Source organism: Boleophthalmus pectinirostris, unplaced genomic scaffold, assembly GCF_026225935.1.
Source record: "Boleophthalmus pectinirostris isolate CB_2022bp ecotype Guang Dong unplaced genomic scaffold, ASM2622593v1 HiC_scaffold_8, whole genome shotgun sequence".
Classification (NCBI taxonomy): Eukaryota; Metazoa; Chordata; class Actinopteri; order Gobiiformes; family Gobiidae; genus Boleophthalmus; species Boleophthalmus pectinirostris.
The window spans coordinates 39,266,514-39,293,468 of record NW_026571515.1 but is presented as its reverse complement, the minus strand read 5'-3'; the positions used below and the strand labels follow the sequence as shown (position 1 = coordinate 39,293,468).

General features: G+C 39.4%; 1 protein-coding gene across 1 annotated transcript in view; it reads right to left on the bottom strand.

Annotated features, from left to right (window-relative positions):
• vwa5b1 (von Willebrand factor A domain containing 5B1) overlaps nt 1–26,955 on the bottom strand; it is a 135,832-nt gene that overhangs the window by 70,801 nt on the left and 38,076 nt on the right. Inside the window, exons 9-14 of the mRNA XM_055166088.1 lie at nt 25,835–26,037; nt 20,417–20,531; nt 15,910–16,095; nt 11,152–11,329; nt 9,353–9,552; nt 597–813 (exon numbers count right to left, since the gene is read on the bottom strand). Of these exons, the coding sequence (XP_055022063.1) occupies nt 597–813; nt 9,353–9,552; nt 11,152–11,329; nt 15,910–16,095; nt 20,417–20,531; nt 25,835–26,037 (1,099 nt within the window). The remainder of the gene's footprint in view (nt 1–596; nt 814–9,352; nt 9,553–11,151; nt 11,330–15,909; nt 16,096–20,416; nt 20,532–25,834; nt 26,038–26,955) is intronic.

Sequence of the window (26,955 nt, the reverse complement as noted above, 5' to 3'; positions counted from 1 at the left end):
CTTTTGTCAGGGACTGTATGTGAATGGACATATATTCTAGCCTCTTAGCATTTTGGCAGTCAATTACTTCGCGGTGCATAGACCTACAGCAGCATTTTCAGATGTCCACACAGTGCCGGATCAGATCTGTACTCAGATGAATTTGTGGGAGCTGCCGGCACCAGATCGTTCCGTCTCTGGAGCCGTTTTCCATTAGTTTTATTAGATTAGTGTGAACGAACACTGCATCCACAACAACTCGAAAACGTACTAGTGTGGATGGGGAATCTATAGAGATATGACCTAGAACTTGGTGGCATCACCTACAAGACGATACATAAGTTTAAAGCTTTAATATGGAACATTCTAGTAAAGTTACACAGTGTACCTTTAAACATATTAGTTTTAGGTCTCATACAAAATATAATCCTCACTGATGCAGGATTTTGTTGTTTGCAGATAGTAAACATTATGAGGAGACTTGCAGCCTTTTTGATGTGTTGTGTGTTGTGACAGTACAAATTGTAATTTCAATTTAGACTAACCTTGCACGCCTTATGTAGATGTTTTTGCAGTGTTGTTTGTGATTATTGCTCTAAATACTGCTGTTTTCAGACCTGTTTCTCCCACGCTTCCAACAGATGGGCTGTCAGTGGATGATCGGGACCCCTCCTCGGCTCCGGAGGTACAGGGGGGCGGCTGAGCTGTGGTGGCCGGGTCTGGAGGCTCCTCTGTGGGGCTGCCGTTCGCCTCGGGCCCCTGATGAGTGCTGGGCAGGTGACAGCTGGCCGCGTGCCCTCTGGAAGCCGACGCACACAGGCTCGCCAACTGCGGCTGTACGAGGAAGATGAGAGAATTTTTAGAATTTGGAAAAGCTGGTGATTTTTCTTAATTTATTCTTTTTTGTTAACCAACTGTGAAGCTCCTGGGCATGTCAAACAGAGGGAGCTGATGTCATTAACATCCCTGGGGGTGTGATGCTAGCTGTAGGCATGCTGTGTCTGAGACTTTGTTAGACTTTTATCTGAGTTTTATTTCAACACAATCTGACCAGAAAGAACTGACTTCGTATAACAGGTGAGCTGATTTTTACTGTTCAACAAATCTCTCTCAAATAACATTATAGTCACAGTCTAGTCAAATGTATTTCTCACCTTTTTTGTTGAAAATAAATCATTTAAACAGAACCATAAATACTCAAATTTGTCACAAGCTTCTGAAAAAATGTGTTTGTTGTTTAAATCAATTTTGTATTTTTATTGAGATTTCAGCAAACTTAAATCAAAACAAAACAAAACAATAAACAGTGTGATGTTAGTGCAAAGTATCAATTTTCAGTCAAATGTACCATTCTGGGGGTGAATCACGATCACTTTCTATTCTAAAACCACAAGGCTATTTTACATTATAACAAATCCGAAAATCTAATTTTTGGTGCTTTTGGGCTTCAGCCTTCAGCTTTGAAAATGAAATTGTCTATCAGAGCATTGCCCCAGACAGCAGCTTTATCTCTCCTTATATTTACCACAAAACAATCTAGGTGGGATTTGAAATCTGATGTTCCTCTGTGCAGAGCTGGTCCCCACGTTTAATGAGTAGATCAGACAGCAGAGGCCAAAACGGAGCTTCAACTTCACACAGAGTTCAGTCATTTGTTTGTGCTTCAAAGGGTTCACAAACACATTCAGCTTTGTAATCATGCATTTGAGTTAAAATAACTCTTCAGCATAAAAAGGTTTAAGGGGACATGTTATGCAAAATCGACTTTTATGAGCTTTTGACCAGACTTAGACTTAAGACCTATTCACACGGGATAAGTACAACCTGGGGACATCTGGTAATTTGCAAATTACCACCCCACCTCTGTGTTACTTGCAGTGCATTCACACGGGATAAGCAAAGTCCGTAATTGACTCTATTTCACTGACACTGACACAGAAATTGAAAGAGAAAAGAACACGAAAAGAAAAGAAAGAGATAGCAAAGGCAAGCAATTACAACAACAACACTGACATGCAGATTCGCACATTAGTATTATCACCGGATGTCTGTGTTTGGTGAAATATAGTAGGCAATTTGTGCCAGAATTTTTACTTTACAAATTACCGACATGGAGCATTTGCACAGGATTAAGATCTCAGGCGTTCTCTGCAATTATTACAAATCACCAAAGGTCCACAGGTAATACTAATCCTGTGCAAATAGGGCTTCAGACAAACTTTATTGATCCACAAGTGAAATTATTGGGACACAGTAGCTCACAAATTACAATATAATATAATAACAAAGAGTAAAAATATAAATAATAATAATACATTCTAAATAAGTAGTACACATAAATGTATATGTACAAGTCAAAGTTAAATATGGAAATAATAATAATATCTCAGCTATGTACATGAGGTCATAAAGAAAAACAGTGCAAAGATGAAATAATGATTGACAGGACATAGGGTTATCTGTATGTTCTAACAATATTCATAACTTTACTTCAAGTTGTATTTCAATTGATTCATATTCGTTTGAATAATCCTGCACTGACCTGCATTTGAGGCTTGAGTGTTCTGAAAATGTCTGTCTGGTTTTATCTACCTCCTATCTCCACCCACTCCCCTGCACTTACTTATCCAAAAATCTGAACTCCAAGTCATAAATTTTGGTTTAAAGAATGTCCCATAGCCATGTTTTCAACAATAAGAACACACATACCGTATTTTTCGGACTATACCGTATTTTCCGGGCTATTAGGAGCGCTCTGAAGCCTCCAACTCCATCAAAAAATGACCCGCAATCCAGAGCGCCCTATACACGAATCCACTCGAGTGTCCCAGCACGACTTCAGTAAACTACAAAGCTGCACCACCACAGAACACACAAACACACACGGAGCAGACAGCGACCGTGCGGCAACAAACACCCGCAGCCACACTCATCACTCCACGCGGATGAGAAATGGAACAAAAAAAAAACGAACCGAAAAAGCGAGTGCAACGTGCCACGACTAGACACAACTGAACAACTGAGTCACTGCGAACACGCCGACAATCCGTTGGTCCCAGACAGCACCCTCCCTACACGCCACAACTGAACAAAGCCCAGAGTCACCGTGAACGCCACAAACAAAGTCCGACTGAGCCATCCAACTGCTGTGTTTCCTTTAAAGTCCCGTGCAGTTTATTTGTGAAAAAAATTTGAAAATAGACCATTTAATGACAGTGCACCTTATAATCCAGAGCACCTAATAGCCCGGAAAATACGTAAGTAAGTTGCACCAGCCAAAAAATGCGTATTGAAGAAGAAAAAAACATATATAAGTCACACTGGATTATAAATCACACTTTTTGAGGGAAATTTATTTTATAGAATCTGAGACCAGGAACCGACATTTCATCTTGAAAGTCAAGTTCTAGTAAAAACAATAGAACAGAGAACAACAGACTGTCACATATGAACAGTTCTTCAGATAACTATAGCATAAACAACAGAACAGAACAAGTTTAACAAACGCTCCATCTCTCTCCAAATCACTAAATCCATTCAATTCTTCATTCTGTGTCACTTCTGAACAACTCGGCGACCTCCAGAGGTAAACAGAGCGCCTCTTCCTCTTCTGTGTAGCTGTCGTCAGACTCAGCATCAGTTCCAGTTAGAATTATTCCGGCCTTTCTGAATCCCGACAGGATGGTTTCTGTGTCCAGGCTTAGTCGATCCATCCAGTGACTCCCAGGAAAGTTGCATGGTGCATCCTCCTAGTTGTCACAAGTTTCTCGCTCACTCCCAGCATTTGTGTTCAGTCTTCTGAGTCGTCTTTATACGTTTTTTTAAATTTAAAATGTTCAGTTGTACAGAAGTAATGGTGCAATCGACTGACATGATACAGACAGGACAGCGGCTCTTTCTGCACGAGACATGCGCAGCAGAGTGAAGTGACAGTGGTAAATGAGTAATAGGAGGAGCAGATACTGACACATAAGACTAGAGTGCCCTCTCGAGGCTGTCAGTGTGAACATTTTAATATATAAATCGCAGGACCACCCAAACCATGAAAAAAGTGTGACTTGTAGTCCGAGAAATACGGTACATGAAAATTAAACACTTGTCAGTTGTCACATTGCCAAGTGACAACTGTAGTCATGTTGCTATTATTGAGCTGTTTCACATTGCAGTTTACAGTGCACAAAATGTTAAATAAATATCTCTTTTTTCAATGTATTTGAGAAAAATGTGTCCGCAGTACATGTGTATTGTATAAGGAGCTGATGAGGTCAAAATATGTCTGCTGCACGCTCTCTTCATCTAATAATAACGCGGTTTGTTTTTTTTTTTTTATTTAATCCAGTATCAGGAAGCACACAATTTGCATAAAAGTTGTGAAAAGTCATCATAAACTCATTGAGATGAATAATCAGGATCCTAGGCCTATAGAAGAAAAGTGAAGAAGAACTTTGGACCACAGCAAACTGTTCTGTATTGTAAAAAAAATAAAAAAAATAAAAAATCTAAATACAGCGCTTTTAACTTGAACCAAAAAAAGCTAGTTAACTGTTTGTTTCTATTTAATTCAACACAATTCACCACAAAATGAGAGCAGGTCTGATAAATCCACTTATCAAGCAGCCAAGGTCTTTTTCTTTTCAAACCCACTTGCCGAATACTAATGACTAATGAATATTAACTGAACGAGGTGTCCTTCTACTCTATTCTGCGTTTCCTTATTAATATTTTGGTTCTGTTTATTATGAGCCCGGTGATCCTCGTTAATTAGATTCACCGCACATTAATTCCACAGGTCAATTAGGCGCTGGGACGGATGCTTGGTTCTTTGCGGCGCTGTGGCTTGGGTTTCCGTTGTGCTCCCATAGCAATATTCACAAGCTATTATTATAATGCTGTGATTGAGACAAAGGTTGGGCAGCGCTGAGGTTGGAGCTGAATATAATATATGCTCCAGAGGGATGACTGCGATTGGTTATTTCAATTAATGAGTTTAGAAACAAGGTCAGGACTGAGGTTAGGAAACTACTCATAGACATAAAAATCGGTGTAATTTATTTGACCCGAATATTGTTTTTGCTGCACACTTTGAATTTCAGCTACATGTTTTTATTCTTTGTTAATATATTGTCATATGTGAGCTTCTGTGTGAGTTATCTCCCTTGTGGATGAAGTCTAAGGATTATGGTTTGGAAAATGATTAAAGTGGAGATGACAGGTTACGTTACTTTTCCAGTAAAACATAGTTAAGGATGTGCCCCTGGAAATGTATACCGTAATTTCCGGACTATAAGCCGCTACTTTTTTCTTACACTCTTAACCCTGCGGCTAATAAAACGATGCGGCGAAGATATTGAGGGATTCTTTGTCTGGCGCATTGTCCATTCATATATACGATCTATGGCAGGGGTGTCAAACATACGGCCCGGGGGCAGGATCTGGCCCTCCAAGACCTTTAATCTGGCCCTCAGCTGATTTTCTACTAAAAATATTTGAGTTATATCTCCTATTAAAAATATTGGTAATTTTCTGCGGTGCTTATCATAGCAGCTTCTCCAGCGCCTCTGTACGTGGCCCCTCCCACCAGAGCAGCACAAATTGAAGACTTGTCTCTTTCCAAACGCTCTTAAAGGACGATCGTTTTGACTGTTGACCGTGACACCCTCATCAACAAAAATGACAAAAATGAGAAAAAAGTGGAGCCGAGTGCTTTTTAAGACCTTTTTAAGACAACGTAAATGAAAATTAAGAACAACATCACACCCATTATGTTTATTGAAAAAACAACCTGATCCAATTTTAATAATAAAAGACCAACGAACTACTATATCTAGAACAGGTTTTCCCCCACTTTTTCAGCACCTTATATTCAGGTACGGTCTATATATGTACAATTCTAAAGTTTTGTTAAAATTTATATTAACTTATATTCAGGTGCGCTCAATAGTCCGGAAAATACGGTATGTAATGTAACTTTTTTGGTTCAGGGTCCGTCACCTGCTTGTTTCTATGGATACGTCATTGCTCATTGTAATTAAACAGCTCTACCTTACATTCAATTCCAATTACAGGTGATTACAGCTTCAAAATACATAAAAAAAACAGGCATTCTGGCTCTGAGCAGTGTCACCTCTCCACAGAGCTGACCTGTAACTTGGTCCAGTTTGGTCTCCATGAAGATAGAAAAAAAGGTTTAATATCATACCGTAAAACATTCCAAACGAAGTAATAACATCTCCAGGGAGAAAAGCATTTGACAGACCTCCACTAAAAAAGTTATGCAATACACCTTTAACACCATTCCATTTTAGATTTTCCTATAAATTTTGCCTAGTTTTTGGAGTGTTTTAGTGTATTTTAGTTTGTGGTTTAGAATAACAAAAGTATATGCTATGACATTTTGTAAGATGAAGATTTAAACTGTCAAAAAATGGCCTCCTTGTGCGTAAATTGTCCCTGCATTTTAGATAGAATTTTCTCTGTGACATACAGTAGGTAGAGGGATTCTGCTTAAAACTACCTCCTATATTTTTGCATCTTTCTTCTCAACTTTTATCCCAAAAATGACATTCTAAGGTGCATTGTGCAAAGGTTTCTGCTGGGGAGTCCGTCACCTGTTTGTCTCCAGGGAGATGTTATTGCTTGACCTGGAATGTTACATGGTATGACCTTAAACACATCTATCTAACATTTATTCATTACAGGTGTTTCTATTGCTCAAAAATACAATCATTCTTTTTGTGAACAGGGTTGCCTCTCCACAGATCTGACCTGTAATCTAGCATATACTCAGCTCCTTTATGATAGAGAGGTTTAAGCTATACAGTGGAAAATAATAATAACAATGCATCAGTTTTATATACCGCTTTTATGGACACCCAAAGACGCTTTACAGAGCATTAGTCATTCACTCCACACTCGGTGGTGGTAAACTACTACTATAGCCACAGCTCATTTCTCTCCAGTGACTAGGTCAGGATTCAGAATACACTAGACGGTTTGCAAGAACCCGGGAATTTGTAGATCGCGCAACGGCCAATCAGTGAAGAGCTGTGAAGCCATGATGTCAAACTCGTCGCGCCTGTCTGGGTCCATTTTATGGTACAGCACAACAGTAAACAAAGCGGTCAGGATGGATGTAGACAAAGACAGACATTTTGTGTTGGCAACAATTCCTGAGATCGAGGATTTGAAGCCTGAACAAAGAGAATGTTTGGTGAATTTTATCGAGGGGAAAGACGTTATTGCCCTTCTTCCTATGGGATTTGGGAAAAGCTTAATATACCAGTTAGCCCCGTTAGCGGCGTATTACATCTGTCATGACCAAATAGCAGCGATTGGTTAAATAAAAAAAGTACCCACCTAATGTCAAGTGAACGAATCCGAATGCTGCAAGGTCAGACCACCACCACCACTATCACTCACACACACACCACTTTCATACTAGACGATGTGGTTGAAGTCCCTTGCCTAAGGACACAACGATAGTTTTTGTGACTGGCGCCCCCCTGTGGCACCTGATTTTCATATCCAAGTACCAACCAGGCCCGTCCTTGCTTAGTTTCTGAGATCTGACGGGACCAGACTTTGACAAGCTGGAATGGCTAAACTGGAATATTCTAATCTAGCCAAAACAATAACGTCTCCATGAAGATTAGAAATGATGATAAATATTTACCACGGCAACCCAGATCATAATTTAAAAAAATGTCACAAAAGACATATGATGCTTGTCTGCTGCATAATTCTAAGCTATGAAAAGTGTGGATCATTAAATTGCAGGACAAAGTAAGCACAATAAAGTGGACGTACTGTTGGATAAAGATTATTCAAACATGCATGAATCACTCTAAATACAACACACTGAGGGGGGTAAATGAAAAGGAAAAATAATTATAAGATGGATAAAACACTTAAAAGTTGATTTTACATAACAGTCTAAACTTAAAGAGTAAGTTTAGTAACAGGGCTGAGTCATCACTTCCGTCCCCCTTGAGCAAACAACACAGCACTAAAACAGCACGAATCACAGCACTAACTAATCCACCCTAAAATGCTAACTTTCTGTTATAAGACAATCTAGAAATTACCAAGATATCAGAAAAACAGTGATCCTGCTGTCTCCTCCATTATAGCCTATTTGGCTGTGTCTGTCTGGGCTTAAGTGAATAATACTGGACTGAATTGAAAGCTCGGTGAATTGGGGACACATAAATTGCTGGCCTACTTTAGAAAGTAGCCATTTTTGTGTTTCAAAATGTGTTTGTCCATTTTGCAACAAGAGGACGATAGAAGGTGGTTTGCGATGGAAAAAAAAAAGATAAAAACTTTGAGTCAGTTATAAAATCTTCCAGCCATAATCAAAATTCTATAAAACAAGTAAGTACTGTCATTAAAACTACATACCCATCACAAATTTCAAGGTCTTAAAATCTCCATTAGTTTAACATAGTCTAACTGATAATTCTATGACATGTGACAACCCAATCCTGACAATATCCACATACATTCATCTTTGGGTGCTTGCCCGGATTCATAATAGCTATTTTCAGACATCTCATTTTGTCAAAAGTGCTTTTTTTTTTTTTTTAACAATCTATTCTTTGGAAGGAAACACAAAACTCATTTCCAAAAAAGGTGTTTACCTCATCTTTGAAACTACATGTTACACCTTGTGAATGCTAAAAAGTCCTCAAACACCTATTGATACTAAGCTGACCAGACGTCCTCTTTTTTCCAGACAGTCCTCCTTTTAGGACCCAAAAAAACATCCGTGAGGAATTTCTAAATGAGCCCAAAATGTTTGTGATTTTTCTCTCACTACCAGTTGCCAGCGTTCAGTGGGACACCGATTTTAGTTTTGGCGACAATCTTGACTGATCTGATCAGATACAAACATGGTACAATAAAATCATAACATAATTACTGGTGCCTCTCCAGCAACGTGCATCTAAACTCTTCACATCTTCCCCGTTCCCATGTGCTCTCACAGCAAGGGGACAGACTGCTCCTTTGATCAAAAAGTGCACCTACATTTATTAAGCGTATTATAAAGGCCTATTAGCTACTGCGGAGAGGCTGGATGATCATAAAGCAGTTCTTCGTGTCTCAAACTCTGCACCAGTTTTTATTTGATGAAAATTGACCTCATATTAGCAGTGACACGTTTATAAATCCCAGGAGTATCTCAGCATAAACACTGCAGGATAAAACATGTGTTCAGACGTCCTGATAGAGGTTTAAGAGTGAAGTGTTTGTGCTGCTCTTGTCAGATTGTGTTAAAATAAAGCTCAGTTTTAAGTCTAATAAAACTTCTAACAGAGCAGAGCATCACAGCCCCAGGTTGATGTTGATGACATCAGTTTGCTGTGGACATTACCTGGTAGTCGTTCTTCCACTGTGTCTCATGCTCTGGGCTCATGTGTCCCACCAGCTCCTGCACCTTGGTCCTCCTCAGAGGGTTCTTAGTGCTCACGGAGCTCGGGTCACTCGGGGTATAGACCCGTTTGGCCGGGTTAAAGTCCACAATCTGGTTTGTGCTGTAGGCTCGTCTTCGTGGGGACATCTTGCCGTCCATGCCTGTGAATATAGAGTGTGTTATGAAGAGCCAGTGCCACACTGTCAGAACACACAGGCTCCAAGAGTGTGGTGACACTTCTGAAGATGGCACACAGCTGGCAGCCCAAACATGTCAAGGTGAATACATCTCACCAATAAAGTTGTCTACCTCAAATATCTGTTGTAACTGAAGACAGTGTTTCCAAAATAATATTCAGTCAGTGAGTACAAGTGCAGCCTTCAGCCAAAACTTCTGTGATTATAAATGAATACAACACTTTGCAATGTTTATTCAGTGCGTTCCAACTGAGTGACACTGAGGCAGAAATATGGGCAGCTTAACTGACAAAATTGTGTTTCTCTGCCTCATTTTTGTTTGTGGATCTATTGTTTTTGCCCCACAACAATTATTTACTCAACACACAGACTCAGAAGAACATCTTAATTAAGGAGAGAAAGGTTCAGCTCAACTGTGTTTGTGTCCCAAAGTCTCTATGAACGATGACTGTGAGCGTAGTCTGCACTGTGCCCCTGTTGTTTAGCTCACTGTTTTTCTATGACTGTTTAGCTGATTTTCTCATTTTAGAAATCGGGTACAAACTAAATATTTAGCAGAGTTGCAGACCGTAGCAGATCTTTTACATGTTTGATGTGTTTTAAGCTTTTACAGAAGAAAATGTCATTCCTTACCATCGACACTCAACAGTCATAAACTAAGGCTATGTTCAGACTGCAGGGCTTAATGATCAATTCCAATTTTTTTTGTGAAATCCGATGTTTTTTTCGAGGTTGTTCACATTTCCAATTAAATGCAACTTGTATGTGATCTCCAGTGTGAACATTAAACAGCCCGAAAGTGTCCCGCATGCTCACTGGAGGACACGGTGACGTCAACCACAGCGACCGTGCTCTGTGTTTACGGAAGTTGTCCAAACATGGACGCAGCATTGAGCACCTGGAGATTTTAAAGTTCCTCTTGTACCGGAGCCAGAACATGAACAACTTACTTGTTTTAAGGAGGAGATTGAGAAGGAGAAGGACGAGGTTTTTGGCCGTGACGTGACGTTTTGTTGGACAGCAGCAGCAACGTCTGTTGAAAGGAACGTGTGGATGTGGAGACGTAGCCAAGAGTGGTGAGTGGTGATGTGCTTCGCTTCAGTGATATGGAGTTCATTAACAATTTTCGCCTAGTTCAGCGCAGAATAGTGACGTTTGTGGCTTGTTGATAAAGTGTAGGTGGATGAATGCACTTTGGCCGTTCAGACTGAAGTCGCATGTCAAAAGATTGGATATGTATCGTTTCAGGAGCACATATCCAAGTGTCCTGAGTCACATTTGAAAAAATCGGATCTGTGTGGTTCAGACTGTCATTAAAAGATCAGATACAGGTCACATAGAGGCCAAAAAATCGGATTTGGGTCACTTCAAGCTGCAGTCTGAATGTAGCCTAATACTCTTGCAAAAGTTGTGCTGTCATCTACATAACCTCTATTCAAACTCTATTTTTATTTAACACCTTTTCATGTCTTTCATCATATTTGCAACACACTGCCAAAGCAAGTTCCTAGTTTGTAAATTTTGTTCTAGTGGAAATCCAGCTTCTTTCTCTGATCTGATTACCTGTGCAGTCTGGGTCAGCGGTGACGGGGCTGCACTCTGTCCCTGGGTCTGGGTTGGAGGTGGTCTCTCGGTGGGAGCTGTCTGTACTCGTTTTGGTCAAATCTTCTTCTTGTGAGTGGTAGAAAACCGAGCTGGCAGATTCAGTGGAGCGCATCATACTGTATCGCCTCCGTTTGTCCTGGGTTTGACAAATCAGATGAAAAATACAAAAGGCTTTTATTTTGAAACTCCAACTGTATTTAATATTTATAGACAATTAAAGCAGCAGTATGTCCACAATACTGCATTAAACGTACTGTATCTATACGGCGTTTACCAAATTACAGGTGTTATTACAGGTGAAAAACATGTTCTCACAGTGAGCAGGGTCACGTCTCCACAGATATGACCTAGTGCTGTCACCTGCTTGTTTCCATGGAGATACTGTAGATAAGTTAGCAACATATAGGCAAAAACAAAAGCATTTCCATGGACACGAGCAATTGATAGCCCCTCCACCAGAAAAGTTACATCTTTAAAGTGAACATATTGTGCAAACTTCACTTTTATGAGCTTTAAATAACAACGGTTTCCTCTCATCATCATCATCTTAATCAAGATTGTATTTAAATTGATTCATACACGGGTGAGTATCCTGTTATCGTCCTACATTTGAGGTTTGAGCGCTCAGAAAGTGTCCGTTTGCACCTACCTCCTATCTCCGCCCACATCTCTTTACTATTACTGATGGCATTTTAGACCAATATTGCCTTTTACAATCAGTAAAATAATTATCAACATTTATGATTTGATTTACCTACTAAGTACTAGGGGTGTAACGATATCAAAGTCTCACAATACGATATCGTCACGGTATGAACCTCACGGTACGATATTTATTATAATACCATGAGAAAGCTCACGATATGGAGGGGAGGCTCACGATTAGGGATGGGCATTCGATGAAATTTTATTAATCGATCGTTGGGAGAATTAACGATCGATTTTCAATTAATCATTAATGTTTTTTATATAATAAGTATCATCATTATTATTACTATTACTAATCTGTCTAAATAAACTCAACTTTACAACATATAAACCATAACGACTCTAGAGCCCCATCAGCCCGTTTGACATTATAATGTGTTTAATGCAGATTTGTGCAAGTCTCACAGAAACAAAACTTAAAACCACATGGCTCATTTGCATAAACAAAGCGGAGAAAAGGAAAAAAAAAAAAAAAGCTATTGTGCGCTGATGCAGTTCAGCTTCTGTCAGACTAAAGGACACGACTCAGTGGAATATTGGTGTTCTTTCTGTGACAGAGGGATGTTGATGCTGAAGGTGAGTCTGTTCTGTGTGTGTTGTGATGTTTCAGACGTGTGAAGGTTTAGCGCAGCTCTTTATGTTGCAGTGACCGGGATACTGCGTAAACATGCAACATATTGAAACCGGGATACAGATGTGCATATAAACACACTCACTGAGTGGTACAGTGTCTCCAAGGAGGTGCAAGAGACCAAATGTGGGACTGAGGCCGCAACTTCAGTGTTTGCGCTGTCAGACGCAGCATCGTCTCTACGCACAGAAACCCACATTCGGTTTGTTGATTAGAAATGAACGTAATGGACAAAATTCTTAATGATCAATTATCGATTAGTCGACTAATCATGCCTGTCCCTAGTAATGATATCCAAATCTCTCAGTACTCTCTTCAGTATTTAGCCTCCAAAAAATATTGCAATAAACAGCAAAAACTGTTAATATTCTACTTTTTCCTCTTTAAATGCCTTGACAAGACTTAATCTAAAGAACTAAGACTTAAAAGTTATTTATTCATGTAGTTTACACTGAAATGGAGCAAAGGATCATGGTCTATGTAGTTCCCTCTGTCTTTTTTTTAGCTATTGCAGCACCATAACTCTTAATGTGAGCAAAGAGACTTGTAAGTCGATATATTGTGATGATCCACGATATTATTGTGAGAACTTTGATGATACGATATCACAGTATTTCAGTTATTGTTACATCCCTACTAAATACAAGAATAAAATGTCAAACCATGTGTTATGTAAGTGGTATTTTTAGGCATCTAGGGAAAGTAAAACTGCACTAAGCAACCAAGTTACTTTAAACTCAGCATACTGAATTTAGCTACTAGCGGACTCATTTCTCCACACATATGACCTGTAACTAGACCTGGTGCTCCTACCTGCTTGTCTCCATGGAGATTTTTAGCCAACAAAGACTGAAATAAAAGCATATTTTCTTTCCTGTTGTCTTTACTGTGTGAGTGGGCTTGCATCTCCACAAACTCTAGACTCTTGTTTGGCCTGGATGAGAACTTCCTTCTGCTTGTTTCCATGGTAATGTTGTTCCTTTGGCTATAATCTTCCACAGTATGGCATAAAACTCATATATCTCCATAAAGAATGTTCCAAAGTATGATTTTAATGTTCAGTTTCCATGGGATTATCGTGCAATTGACATGCCACCCTAAGAAAGTTACATAATGTTGCTTTAACATTAGGCAGTGACCACCCTCCTGATATTTATTGTTTATATAGTAATGATTTTAACAGACTTCTCTCCCGCAGTATAAATGCTTAGATGAATGACCAGTTTTCCTCCTACTGAATACAAATGGCACACAAAAACCTCTTAAAACCACAGGGTGCACATTGTTTTGTTCCTCTGCTAAATGCCTTTTCCTCTCAAACCCTACATCTGAGCTGAAGCTTTGGGCACTCACAGATGGGGGGGATATCGTGGGTCGACATCTCCAATGAATACAAAATGATTCGAAATGATCCTTGTAGTAGTTTATCAGCTCATCTTTCAGTCTTCTCTCAAATGTAAAGAAAGAATCATGCCTTATTATTGCCCACACTCCCGATCTCTACTGTCTATATACAGTAGTAATAACATAATAATTGCCATAATATGTAACTTTCTGGAGGTGGCACGTTACCTGCATGATTCCATAGAAATAGGAAGTTAAAAACATCTTTCTTCATGGAGATACATACATTTTATGGAAGATTATAGTCAAAGGAACAATATCTCCAGCAAAATAAACAAGAAAATAAGAGTCAGGTTTGTGGAGATACAAGCTCACGCACAGTAAAGAAGCATGTTTTATGTGTTTTTCAGTGTGATAAAAACTACAACCAGAGCCCCAGCTAGCCATCTGGGTTCCCTACGCACAGATGCTTTGATGTGCTCATCCCGGGAGGTGGAAATTGAGGCCTGGGGGTGAGGTGGGGGGTGTGGCTTAGACCCCATTTACACTGAAACGATCTGCGTCCACACACGTTGTTTCTGTGTCCACAATCCTTCCCTATCCACACAGCTTTGAGCATATTTGTTTATGTTTTACAGAAACAAAACTTAAAGCCACATGGCTAATTTGCATAAACTGAGCGCTCAAAAAACAGCGCGCTCCTTGTGCGCTGATGCGGTTCAGCTTCTGTCAGACTAAAGGACATGACTCAGTGGAATATGAGTGTTCTTTCTGTGACAGAGGGGTGTTCTGCTGATGGTGAGTCTGTTCTGTGCTTCTATCGCGTTGGAGATGGTTCATGCTAAATTTTTCAGAGATTATACATCTCCAGGTCATACGCATAGACCGTATATATGAATATATTCTAGCCTCTTTGCATTTTAGCGGTGAATTAGCTACTTCATGGCGCATAAACCTACATCAGCGTATCAGCGTTTTCAAGCGTCCACACAGTGCCGGATCAGATCCTTAATGAATTCGTGGGAGCTGGCGGCACCAGATCGTTCTCTGGAGCCATTTTCAATAGGCTTAGTGTGAACAAACGCTGTATCCGCAACGAAAACGACACAAATATGTACTAGTGTGGACGGGGCCTAAGAGTTAGGTTTGTGGAGATATAAGCTCACTCACAGCAAGGAAGCATGTTTCATATGTTTTTCAGTGCGATAAAAACTACAACCAGAGCCACAGCTAGCCATCCGGGTTCCCTACGCACAGATGCTTTGATGTGCTCATCCTGGGTGGTGGAAATTGAGGCCCGGGGGTGAGATGGGGGATGTGGTTTAGGATTAGGGATACAAGGATTCATGTGGTGCACCGCAAGCACTTGGTGCCTACACGCTGTGCATTATGTGCTTAATGGGTAGCTACGGTACTGACTACAACAACAAAAATGTATTTATTTTAATCAATTTTGGACAAAAAAAAATGTACATACTATGGCTTTAATAAAAATATTAATAAAATGTTTACATGTGTCTAATACAAATTGCACACAAAACCCTCTTAAAACGAAAAACTAGGGATGCACCGATCCAGCCTTTTCTGTTCCGATACCAATGTCAATACTTTGGCTCTATCAATTATCAATAGATAACAACAGATAATAGGGCAGAAACAGAATTATAATAATAGGATTTATGTATTAATATTATTATTATTATGAATAATAATAATAATAAAAACAATTATCCAATTGTGTATTGTTAGTTATTTCTCATTTAAAGTAACAACAAAACAGCACTGAAAAAAATACAAGTTTAATATTATGTCATTTTGAACCAATAAATTGTCTAATTACACCAATTTATAAATCAAAATGGGATATCGACTGAACCAGTATCTTGTAACTGATATCCGATTCTCGTACTGTATCATATCGGTGCATCCCTACTCAAAACCACAGGGAGCACGTCATTTTGCTCCTCTGCTGAATGTCTTTTTTCTTTCAAACCTCACATCTGAGCAGCAGCAGCTTGTGTCTGGGCACTCACAGATTTGGGGTTAGCGTGGTAGCGGGTGGTATCACAAACCACGCAGTATCCAATCAGACTGTCGCCAGGGAAGAGGAACGTACTGCCCACCGGAGACAGCAGCACCTCCTTGGTCTCTGGGAAAAGCCATTCGATGGAAATATCACTCAGAACAGGAGACATGGTTTTCTTCAGGGATTTAATCATCTGTGGAGAGAAGAGTAAACAACTAAATGATAGTGTTTTTACTGAAGGTTTTCCCTGGATGGACATCAAGTGGCTGGTACCTCTGAGATATGACACTGTAATTGGCAACAGGTTGGTAACAGTATTCATGTGTTTCAGTTTCCTGTTTGTAGGTGATATTTTAACAAATTTTACCCATTTAATAAATATAATCATTTGAACTGAACTGTAAATCGCTATGGCAATGGCGCTAGATTGAATTGGCAATGCTGTTTTATTGAAATATCAAGTTTTCTGCAGTGCAAAAAAATTTATCTACCGTATTTTTTGGACTATAATTCACACTTTTTTCATGGTTTGTGTTTCCTTCGACTTATACTCCGGTGCGACTTATATATTAAAATGTTCAGACTGACAGCCGCGAGAGGCTCTAGACTCTTGTGTCAGTATCTAGTACTACTATTACTCCTGTACCACTATCACTTCGTACTCTACTGTGCATGTCTCCTGTAGAAATAGACGCTGTCTCGCTGCAAATAGTGAAATATTCAGCCAAAAACAGTAATCGAACAGAAGACCGAAAGTTTGGAGCGAGCGAGAAACTTGTGAGGGACTTGATGGAAAGCAGGGATGGAGAACACAGCTTCACAGCAACCGGGAGGATGCACCATGTAACTTTCCTGGACGTCACTGGATGAATCGACAAAGCCTGAACTTCAATGACAATCCAAACCATCCTGTGGAAATTCAGAAAGACCGGAATAATTCTAACTGGAACTGATGCTGAGTCTGACGACAGCTACGCAAAAGAGGAAGCGGTGCTCTGTTTACATCATGGACTTATGGTTTATCTCCGGAGGTCGTGCAGAAGTGACACCGAGGATGAAGAATTCAATGGATTTAGTGATTTGGAGAGAGATGGAGAGTTTGGTAAACTTATGTTCTGTTGTTTATGCTATAATTATCTGAAGAACTGTTAACATATTACGTTAACATATTAATGCCTATTCAGCCTGTTGTTCTCTATTCTGTTGTTATTACTAGAACTTGCCTTTCAAGATGAAATGTCGGTTCTCTGATTTTACAAAATACATTTCCCCAAAAAGTGTTTTTTTCTTCTTCATTGCACATTTTTTGGCTGGTCCAAAAAATACAGTAGATAAGTTTAAGAGCTTGTACCTGATTTGTGTCCATGAGTCAGGAACATGTTTTAGTTTAAAATTTCAGCTTCACCCATTTCGTCCTTGCTGCCAACTGTGATATTGACACAGATGACACAGAAACAACTGTCTGGGACGGTGTTATCCAGTTATTTTCTTATAGTACTCCAATCTCTGCCTATTTGCGTTTTTGACACTTATGAAAATGCTCTATGACAGAGAATCAAGTGTCTGGGATAGTGTCAGGCAGTTGGTTTCCCATGATTCTTAGTAACAACGTGGTGGATTGGATACAAAAAGGTAACCCTGTCAGTAGCTTCTCTATTACTCATTACGTAAACATAAAATTATGTAAAGTGGATAGATATTTTACTGTTTCATTATTAGCTGCTTTTAGCGTACAGTGCATGGTGTAAAGAGCATTTATCTTGACAAGAATAAAGTCAAATCAGGTAGAGGCCTTTTAGGGACACAGTCAACTGACCATGGAGTCCTGAATGAACAGAAATGTCCTGAATTGGGACAACTTCCTTCAGCTCCTCTGAAACCTGAGATGAGTGAAGCTGTACCCCAGGTTATTGTCATAGAGGTGTTAAAGGGACAGTCTGGAATTTTGGACATAGGACCTCATTTCCTAGTTAGCCAGAGTGAATATTTTTTAAATATTCCATCCAGTCTTGTAAAACCAACCTTGCATTTGAAGGATATATGTCTGAGCAGCAGTAGCGAGTTGTTCTTCCTGATTGAAAGCTTGGCAGCGGCGGACTGATCTTACCGCAAAGTAATATTCCCCTGCTGCTGAGAAAATAGTCCCTCAACATGTGACAATTAATGCAATTCAAGGTTAATTTTAATTCAGACATTATTCTATCGACACAAACATTCACATGGACAGTCTGGTGTAATAATAGATTTGTTTCGGGTGTTTTGTGGAGTGGGTAAGTCTGCTTTTAGTGGCAGGATAACTATGGTCATTGACATGCACTAGCCTAGCACCAGTGACCTCTGCAGATACAAGGACTGGATGGAATATTTTAAAAAGTGTCTCCACACGTCTCCAACACTCTGGCTCACTAGGAAATGAGGCCCTATGTCCAAAATTCTGGATTGTCTCTTTAAAGGAATGTCTCCCTGCACCACATGAACCTACAAACAAGGATGAAAACCTTCAGCAGAAGACACCAGTGAAGTAACTGAAGCTAATATTATAGATCCTACAAATAACCATGGAGATCTAAAACAGAATCAAAAAACAAAGGACCTTACAGTCTCCAGATGGTGTCAAAGATGATATAATGTGTTACACCTGCTCAAAATGACCTGACCAACCGACCAAAGCTGCTGGGAAAAAGCAAAGAAATATGAAAAGGCAAAACAGGAAAAAGAAGACCTGAAAGGCTAAGAGGTTAAATATGATGTCTAAGAGAAGTCTTCCTGCACTCTTCCTGCAGAGGAGACAGAACCGCCTAAAACACAGGTCAAGCCCAACATCACTTGGAACGCACAAACTAACAAGCCTGAGGGACTTCAGTTAGAGCCGAGTTGGCGGCTCAATCACCGACGTTGCATAATAAGGAAACAAAACCAGCAAAGAAGAGAAAAAATATGCCCAAAGTCAAAGAACCAGTGATGGGCAGATGCAAGAGGTGAGAGAACTTTAAATTTCCCCAACATCTGAGGAATGTCGAGGAGCCAGAAGAGAAGCACATTTCTGAGACACACATTTTCAAAGGATTTTCCCCCACCTTTGAAGCCTGAGAAAAAAAAAATGAATCTCTGGCTTCCATGTTTAAATACTAAAGACCATCATGACATCATTCTACCAGGACCAGCTCCATTTTGAGAACTTTTAGCCAATGAAAACAGAGAGCATCAATGTTTTCAACAATTTGTTACTTTGGCAATGATCACCAAAACATCAAAACCTATTCTAACTGTTCATTTTTTTCAGAGTTTAACTTTCAGACATGATATTTTTAGACTTTTAGACTTGAACTTGAACTTACCAAACTACTGCTACTAAACTAAATGTAATAATAGTAGTTCATTTGTAAACTACTAGTTTACAAACTAAACTTAGGTCTGAAAAATGTATGTTAGAATAAATTATTAGACCAAATTAACCTCATCAACCACATGGATCAAACTTGACAGCAAGATGATGTTCAACCAACAGCATTCCAAGATCTTAAAGATTCTGAGTCTAAAGAGAAACCTGGAGATGGATGTGCAGATGTCAGGAGAGATGAAAAGCAACTTCACCCACCGGAGAAGGAGGAGAGTCCAGAAGATCTAGGACTCTGGTGCTTTCTCCCAAATGTCACAGTGAAAGTCAAATAAACATTTAATTGTCAAATGGTCTGTGTGTCATTCGTTCTTTCAAATTTCATTAAGAACAAAAAACAATAAAATGGGAAAAAAGTTTGTTATTTCATGATTCCATTTTAGTGGCAAACAAAAAAACAGATTTCGAGCTCTATTTCCAATTTAAAGTTTATTTCAAATAAACACCAATCAAAAAACAGTCATCGTGACTGTTTAAATTTTGATATTTTATTCTCTCTGATTTATTTGCCCTAAAGTTATGCATCAAGAAGACTTACCCTTTTTATATAAGGATATATATATTATAAATTATATAAATCAATGCAATTTTGTGGATAAACATGTCCTCTTCTTTTATAGCAATGTGTTTACTTTCACATCATAGAAAGTAATTGTTGAACTCCAATGATGAGAAACGGGAAGCAGCGAGGCGATAAACTAATAGATGTGACTATCAATGAAAGGCACGCTAAGCAGCAGAACTTCCAGGTAAGATACAATATTTAGTTTTAAATGGTTATTCGCTATGGCAACAGTCTTAAAAATGAATCATTCTGAAACCCATGAACAGGTGATCTTTTGAGGACTTTCCCCATTTATAAGATATATTTTGTTTTTAATTGTTAATTACTGTGACAATGGTGATACAGTCGATTGAATAGGCATTGCTTTTTTAATTGAAATAACAATAAAAATATCATCTAGATAAGGTAAATTTTTTTGAATAATTCACTTCATTCAAAGATTAAAAATACTTGTATACATTAGCTTTTGCAGTGTGGACTCTCTTCATTGTGGTTACCATGACAGCCCTAAATGACCAAAAGAACAGATACTGTATGTGCATAGATTTGAACCTTGGGCTGCAGTCTCTCTCCGTCCGACAGGAACTCCGCCGCTCCCCTGGACACTGTGGCCACGCCCTGCACCAGCCTCCTGCATGCATTCTGACCAATGCCAAACGTGAAACACCTGCACAGAAATAAAAACAAGAGATTGTGTTCAAAGAGGTGGCATTAGGCAAAATAGATTTGTTTAGCTTTCCACAATTACAATGTTCCTTTGTCAAAAAGATGCCTGAAGAGGTTTTAGATCATCCATGCATGTCTGAGTATTTTAGCAATCTCTCCCGGGTCCTATCCAAACCCTTCTTATGATTAGCTGTAAGATTCTGTGCAATGCTCCGCCCACAAGCCCACATCAACAATGCTCCCACACGACAATTCTCCATAAATATACAAAATCATGATACAAAACTGAACACATGAACTTGACAAACCTGATGCGATGTGCAGTAGTTTTATTGGGTGATTATATTGTGATAAAGCTCTGAAGAGGGAGTGACTTAACACAGAGAGCAAAGGGAGGAGTCTCAGAGCGTCAAAAACAAAAGTGAAGTGTATAAAACATATGTTGTTTTCTGCAAATATAACATATAACATGACCTAAATATGTTATGGGTTAGCTGTTATTACCCCATAGAAGTAAAATTACTGTTACTGCACCAAAATGTTTTATATAATAGGAAGCTGAAACCCATGAATATTGTTGCCAATTATAGTGTCATATCTCAAAGGCACCAGCCACTTTATGTCAATCTAAGGAAAACCTTTAGTAAAAACACTGTAATTTTGTTGTCTACTCCACGGATGATCAAATCCCTGAGGAAAATCATGTCTCATGTTCTGTGTGATATTTCCAGTGGGACATTCAACTGATGCACTGTTCAACTCACTCTCATTTAATACCTCTTATTTTTCAATTGTGCATCACAGGATTGATCCAACTCTTAGAACTGCAAGTCCATTATTTCTTCTTTCCCTTGTCAGTCTATAGCGATAAAGCGGTCGTGTAGCAAAGGTGGCAGTCCTTCTGTACCACCACTAACCACATATTTACAGACACAGGCAAGGTGGGTTCAGTGTCAAGAGATTGAACCATCAACCTTGGAATTAGTATGAAATAATGATAGTACTTTATTTTCCGGGCAAATAGACGCGCTCTTAAGCCTTTAACCGCATCAAAAAACAACCCCATGCCACGCAATACAGAGTGCCCCATACACGAATCCACTCGGGTGTCCCAGCGCGACTTCAGTAAACTACAAAGTCGCACCACCCACAGCGCACGCAAACACACACGGAGCAGACAGCGACCACACAGCGCAACACACCCACAGACACACTCATCACTCCACGCCGACGAGGAACGGAAAGAAGGAACGAACCAAAAAAGCGAGTCCAATGTGCCACTCTGAGCCACAACTGAACAACTGAGTCACTGCGAACATGTCAACAATCCAGCGATCCCAGACAACACCCTCCCTACACGCCACAACTGAACAAAGCCCAGAGTCACCGTGAACGCCACAAACAAAGTCCCACTGACCCATCCAACTGTTGTGTTTCATTTAAAGTCCAGTGTGGTTTATTTGTGAAAAAAGTTCAAAAACAGACCATTTAATGACAGTGTGCCTTATAATCCAGAGCACCTAACAGCCCGTAAAATACGGTAATGCATTTCATTTATAGATGTAGATATAGACTTTTTTTTATAGATACCCATCACTCACACACTCAGACACTACATTCACACTGTCCAAGGTGAAGTGTCTTGCCTAAGAACACAACAACAGTTACACTAGAGTCACTGCTGTCCCACTACGGCACCTCGTTTCCCAGCGGTCTCACATTCAAGTACTAACCAGGCCCACCCCTGCTTAGCTTCTGAAACCAGATGAGATTGAGCATTCTCGTGGTGCTACAGCCATAAAAGTGGATTTTATGTTTTTAATTAATATTGTTTTATTGTTACTGTTTGTTTTATCTCATTACTTGCTTTGTGGTTCTGGTTTTATTGCTAAACTTACAAGCACAACAAATTCCCCTCACAGATCTATGAAGTCAAGCTGAGGAAAAGGTTAGAAACAGATGTGACACACACACAGCACTAACAATGCCGTGCGGTGCATATAAACACCCCAATTTATGCTCAAAGGAAACATATTTCAAGTTGAGACATGCCTGTCGCTTTTTAAGTCAGTTTTTTAAGGAAAATAAAGTTTGAAACTGAATTCATTTAGTTTGACAGGCAGGCGGGAGGAGCGTGCTAATTTCACTGCTCATACTGAGTCCTCTCGTATAATAAGAGCCAAGAGGGCAAGATAAAAATGGAAATGTCACCTTTTTGCAGAGTTATACCTGATGCTTTTTAACAGTCTTTTGTTACACTGTCCTTAGCTGGCTGTGCGCATGTAAAAAAATGGGATAATGACAAGGTTCTCTGTAGGGATTATGCCATAGGAAAGAAAGAAATATTACAAAATGAATTGTTTCAGATGCCGTGCATTCACTTTTCAATGCCATGTGAAAAAAAGAGTTAAATTTGTGCTTCAAGATGCATTATTTAACTTTTCTGATGGATATATTATTGCCTTGCCTGGAATGTTTCACAGTTTGGATCAGATCAGAACTGTGGAGAGGCGACCTCGCTCACAGTAAAAATGCTCAAAAGATTTTTGAGCAATAAAAACAACCTTAACACTGCACTCCCTCCAAGAGCAACAGAAACGCTTTTGTGTGCTCAGTTCATTCTCATTCTTCCCTCTAGGGACGTTAACCACGTGTGGGGGTAATTAAGAGCAAGTTTAGTGCCTCAACCAAGGCCTTACATGTATCTGTCAAAAGGTGTTCACTGAGTGGCTGTCGCCGTGGCGACACTTGGTGTGACACTCACAACACTCTTGGTGCGAGCATGGTGTAATAAATGCAAGATAGATAAGTTGAATGCCACACTGTGGAATATTCCAGGCAAAGCAATGACATTTCCAATGATTTTTGGGGTAGACACCTGTTTGACTCCATGAAGACGTTATCGCTTGCCTGAAATGTTCCACAGTATGACATTAAATCGACCCATCTCCACTGAGACAAACAGGCCACCAGGCCAAGTTACAAGTCAGATATGTGGAGAGGCGACCCTCTACACAGTAAGAATTTATGTTGTTTTTTAAGATATTTTTGAGCAATAATAACACCTGTAATAAATGCCATACAGTGGAACATTCCCGGCAAAGCAATAACATTTCCATGGGGATATGCATGACAAAATACAGACTTCAAATAAAACAGAAGCAGGGGGAAGTGTCTTGCACAATGTCCCAATGGCAGTAAAGTGAATTTTACCACCAATCATGTAGTTTCTAATTGAAACATTGAATCAAAACGTCTGCGGCGGCTAATATAATAGACAGTAATATAATTCAGTCAAACACGTCTTTGTTAGCGCGCTACAAGGTCGTAACCGCTTCACTGCAGACAATGACAATATCCATAACAATTTAGTTTGAATCGATCTCCTCCGTTTAAGATGCGACGCTCATCAGCTCCAGTGTGCTGACAACACAAAGCCCTGTGTAACCTGTGTGTGAAGGAGTTGTCCAATCACTAACCAGCTGTCAGACTCCATATGGATTATAACATGATGTGAAATAATGTTAAGACAAGTGTTAAATGAGCAAATCTGTTGAACCAAAGGACACAAAGGATTTTAGATTGTCAGGATAACATTTAAATAAGGCAGGAAAATGGCATATGTGCTAAGATGTGAGAAACAAACATTTAGTGAGGCTTGTCTCCATGGAGATGTCATTGCTTTGCCTGGAATATTACACAGTATGGCATTGAACATCTAAAACACATGGACACAAGCAGGTTATGTATTGATTATTTTAAAAAGTTACATAGCTATTGTGTGACTTCACATTGGCCTATGAGCCCTCTACTCTACCTGAACACAGACATAAGGGCTGAAATAATTTCACCTTTGTTAAGTACAGACAGATAATTAACATTTTTAAATATGAAATACCAATTCTGTGGTATCCAAATCAGATTAACTACATCATAATGCTTTACATAGACTGAACTTGGCTATACCTGCTTGTCATTGCCAGATGTTGCCAGATCTAGGAAGATAAGCAAGGCCAGGCCTGGTTAGTATTTGAATGCGAGACCATTGGGAATACCAGGCGCCAAGACATTTCACTCACATTTTCTAGTATGTGTGTGCGTGTATGAGGGAGTTTGAAGGCAGGAGGTAACCAAAAGTGCTACAGAAATCCAATGCATTCTCAAAAGCTGATGTCTAAAGAGGGGGTATTTTACTTCTATGTGGTATTAACTGCTATCACATCACAGATTTACTGTGTTTTTCAGACTATAAGGCGCACCGGATTATAAGGCGTAATATCAATAATGTTGAATTCTCTCATCTATTTTCATTCATAAATTGCATGGGATTATAAGGCACATTAAGCGAAACAAACGGACGGCACTTGAGACTGATCCTTAGTCCAGGCGTCCACGATCCATCGGCAGATCGTGGCGTAATTCGCCTGGCGTTGTCTCCCTGTCTTGGTGAATGTGGATTATGAATGTGAATGTGGGTGGATCATTTGAGTTATTTTTTATTTTTTTATTTCCTATGAGGACGACTCAAATATACATTGAGTAATAATGTGTTTAATGCAGTTTTGTGCATATTTGTTTATGTTTTACAAAAAACTAAACTTAAAACCACATGGCTCATTTGCATAAACTATAAGGACTGAAAAAAACATCTCGCTTCTTGTGCCCTCATGTGGTCAGCTTCTGTTGGAAGTCGTACTAAAACATTTTCACAGATTTTTGAGCGCCGTGTACCACATGAAATCGGTTCGAGGTCAGTAAGCACCAGAATTAATACATGGGGCGCACAGCATTATAAGGCACACTGTCGATTTTTGAGAAAATTAAAGGATTTTAAGTGCATCTGAAAGTCTGAAAAATATGGTAGATGTTACCTTTAATTGTTTTGAAAATGCTATATTAACATACTTTCTAAGTTTCACTTTCATTTTTGACTCTTCTGTCACTCAGAGTGTCATCACCATGCATCCTGCTTATGAAACTACTGCACATTGCTTCAGGTTTTTCAAGTTGCTGTTAGTATCATACTTCTGTGTATTTATGGAGAATTGTCATGTGGGAGCATGGATGATGTCGGCTTGTGGGCTGAACATTGGACAGAATCTCAGAGTTAACCATAAACAGTGTCCGAATAGTGCCCGAGAGGTATCGTCAAAATACTGAAACATGCTTGGACGACATCTAAAACCACTTCAGGCATGTTTTTGATGAGGGAACAACGTTATAACATTGTAAGCTCATAGTTTTATTCTCATGCATTTAGAGGAATTAACCACAGATGCTGATGTTTAAACCTGGAGCACTTGCCTGACGTATCTTGCGTGGCTCCGGACTAGCTCTATGACTTTGCCTGTGTTTCGGACTGCTCCGTCGGTGAGGAGGAAGAGGAGGCGTGGGTGACTGCTGAACATGGGCTGCCTCAGGATCCAGGAGAGAGGGGCCAAGATGTTAGTGCCCCCCATGTCTGCACGGATCTTTCTGATGTACTCACATGCCAAGGCAACCGCGTCCTGGAAAACATTAGAAAAGGTAGTAAGATGGTATATTTGTTATCACTGATACTTGTGAAATTTCCCAGATTTCTGATTTGTCTTTTTGAGAAGACTAAATGAAAATATTAACTTCATTTGTATAATTTAGGGATATCGGTGGGATATGGGTATCTAAAAATCCTTGTCAGACCATCCGTAAAAATAAAGTAAGGTACACTTTATTGTCCCTATAGGGAAATCTGTCCTCTGCATTTGACCCGTCCTTCAATGCCAGTGGGGTTATCTGTGAGGAGCAGCAAGGGGCCCATCTGCATATCTAGAGATAATCTTGGTCAGGACTACCTTAGCTGCAAAATCTTACTTATTGTGTATGTCACAAAGATGCACACCCACCCTGATTTTCTGGATTACCAGATTTCAGATATTACAAGCACTGGCTAATATTTAGTGGAGATGGGGGAAGGTAAAATGGCCTGTTGTAATTTATGCTCTAAGGGCTGAGTCACGATTGTTCAATATTTGTGGCTATTCCTTTCTTGGCAAAGGAGAAATTCAATTTGTCGACTGGACAAAAGTTTATTTGGTCGAATATGTTTCGCAGCTCATCCAAGCTGCTTCTTCAGTTCAGAACTGAAGAGTTTAAAAGTTTATTTGGTCGAATACGTTTCGCAGATCATTCAAAACCAAATAAACCTTTGTCCAGTCGACAAATTGAATTTCTCCTTTCCCATGGATTTTATCTGGACAACTGAGAGATTTTTCACACTGTTCCTTTCTTCCCATTTAGTAGCTAAACAACCGACTAATGAAATTTGCCATAAAATTTTCCCATTGACATTTAGTTAAAAGTCAAGTTCAAATCTCCATTTAAAAGCTTTGAGAAGGTTTATCATGCCCATATAACAAAACTATAATCTCTGTTTGATATATTTATAT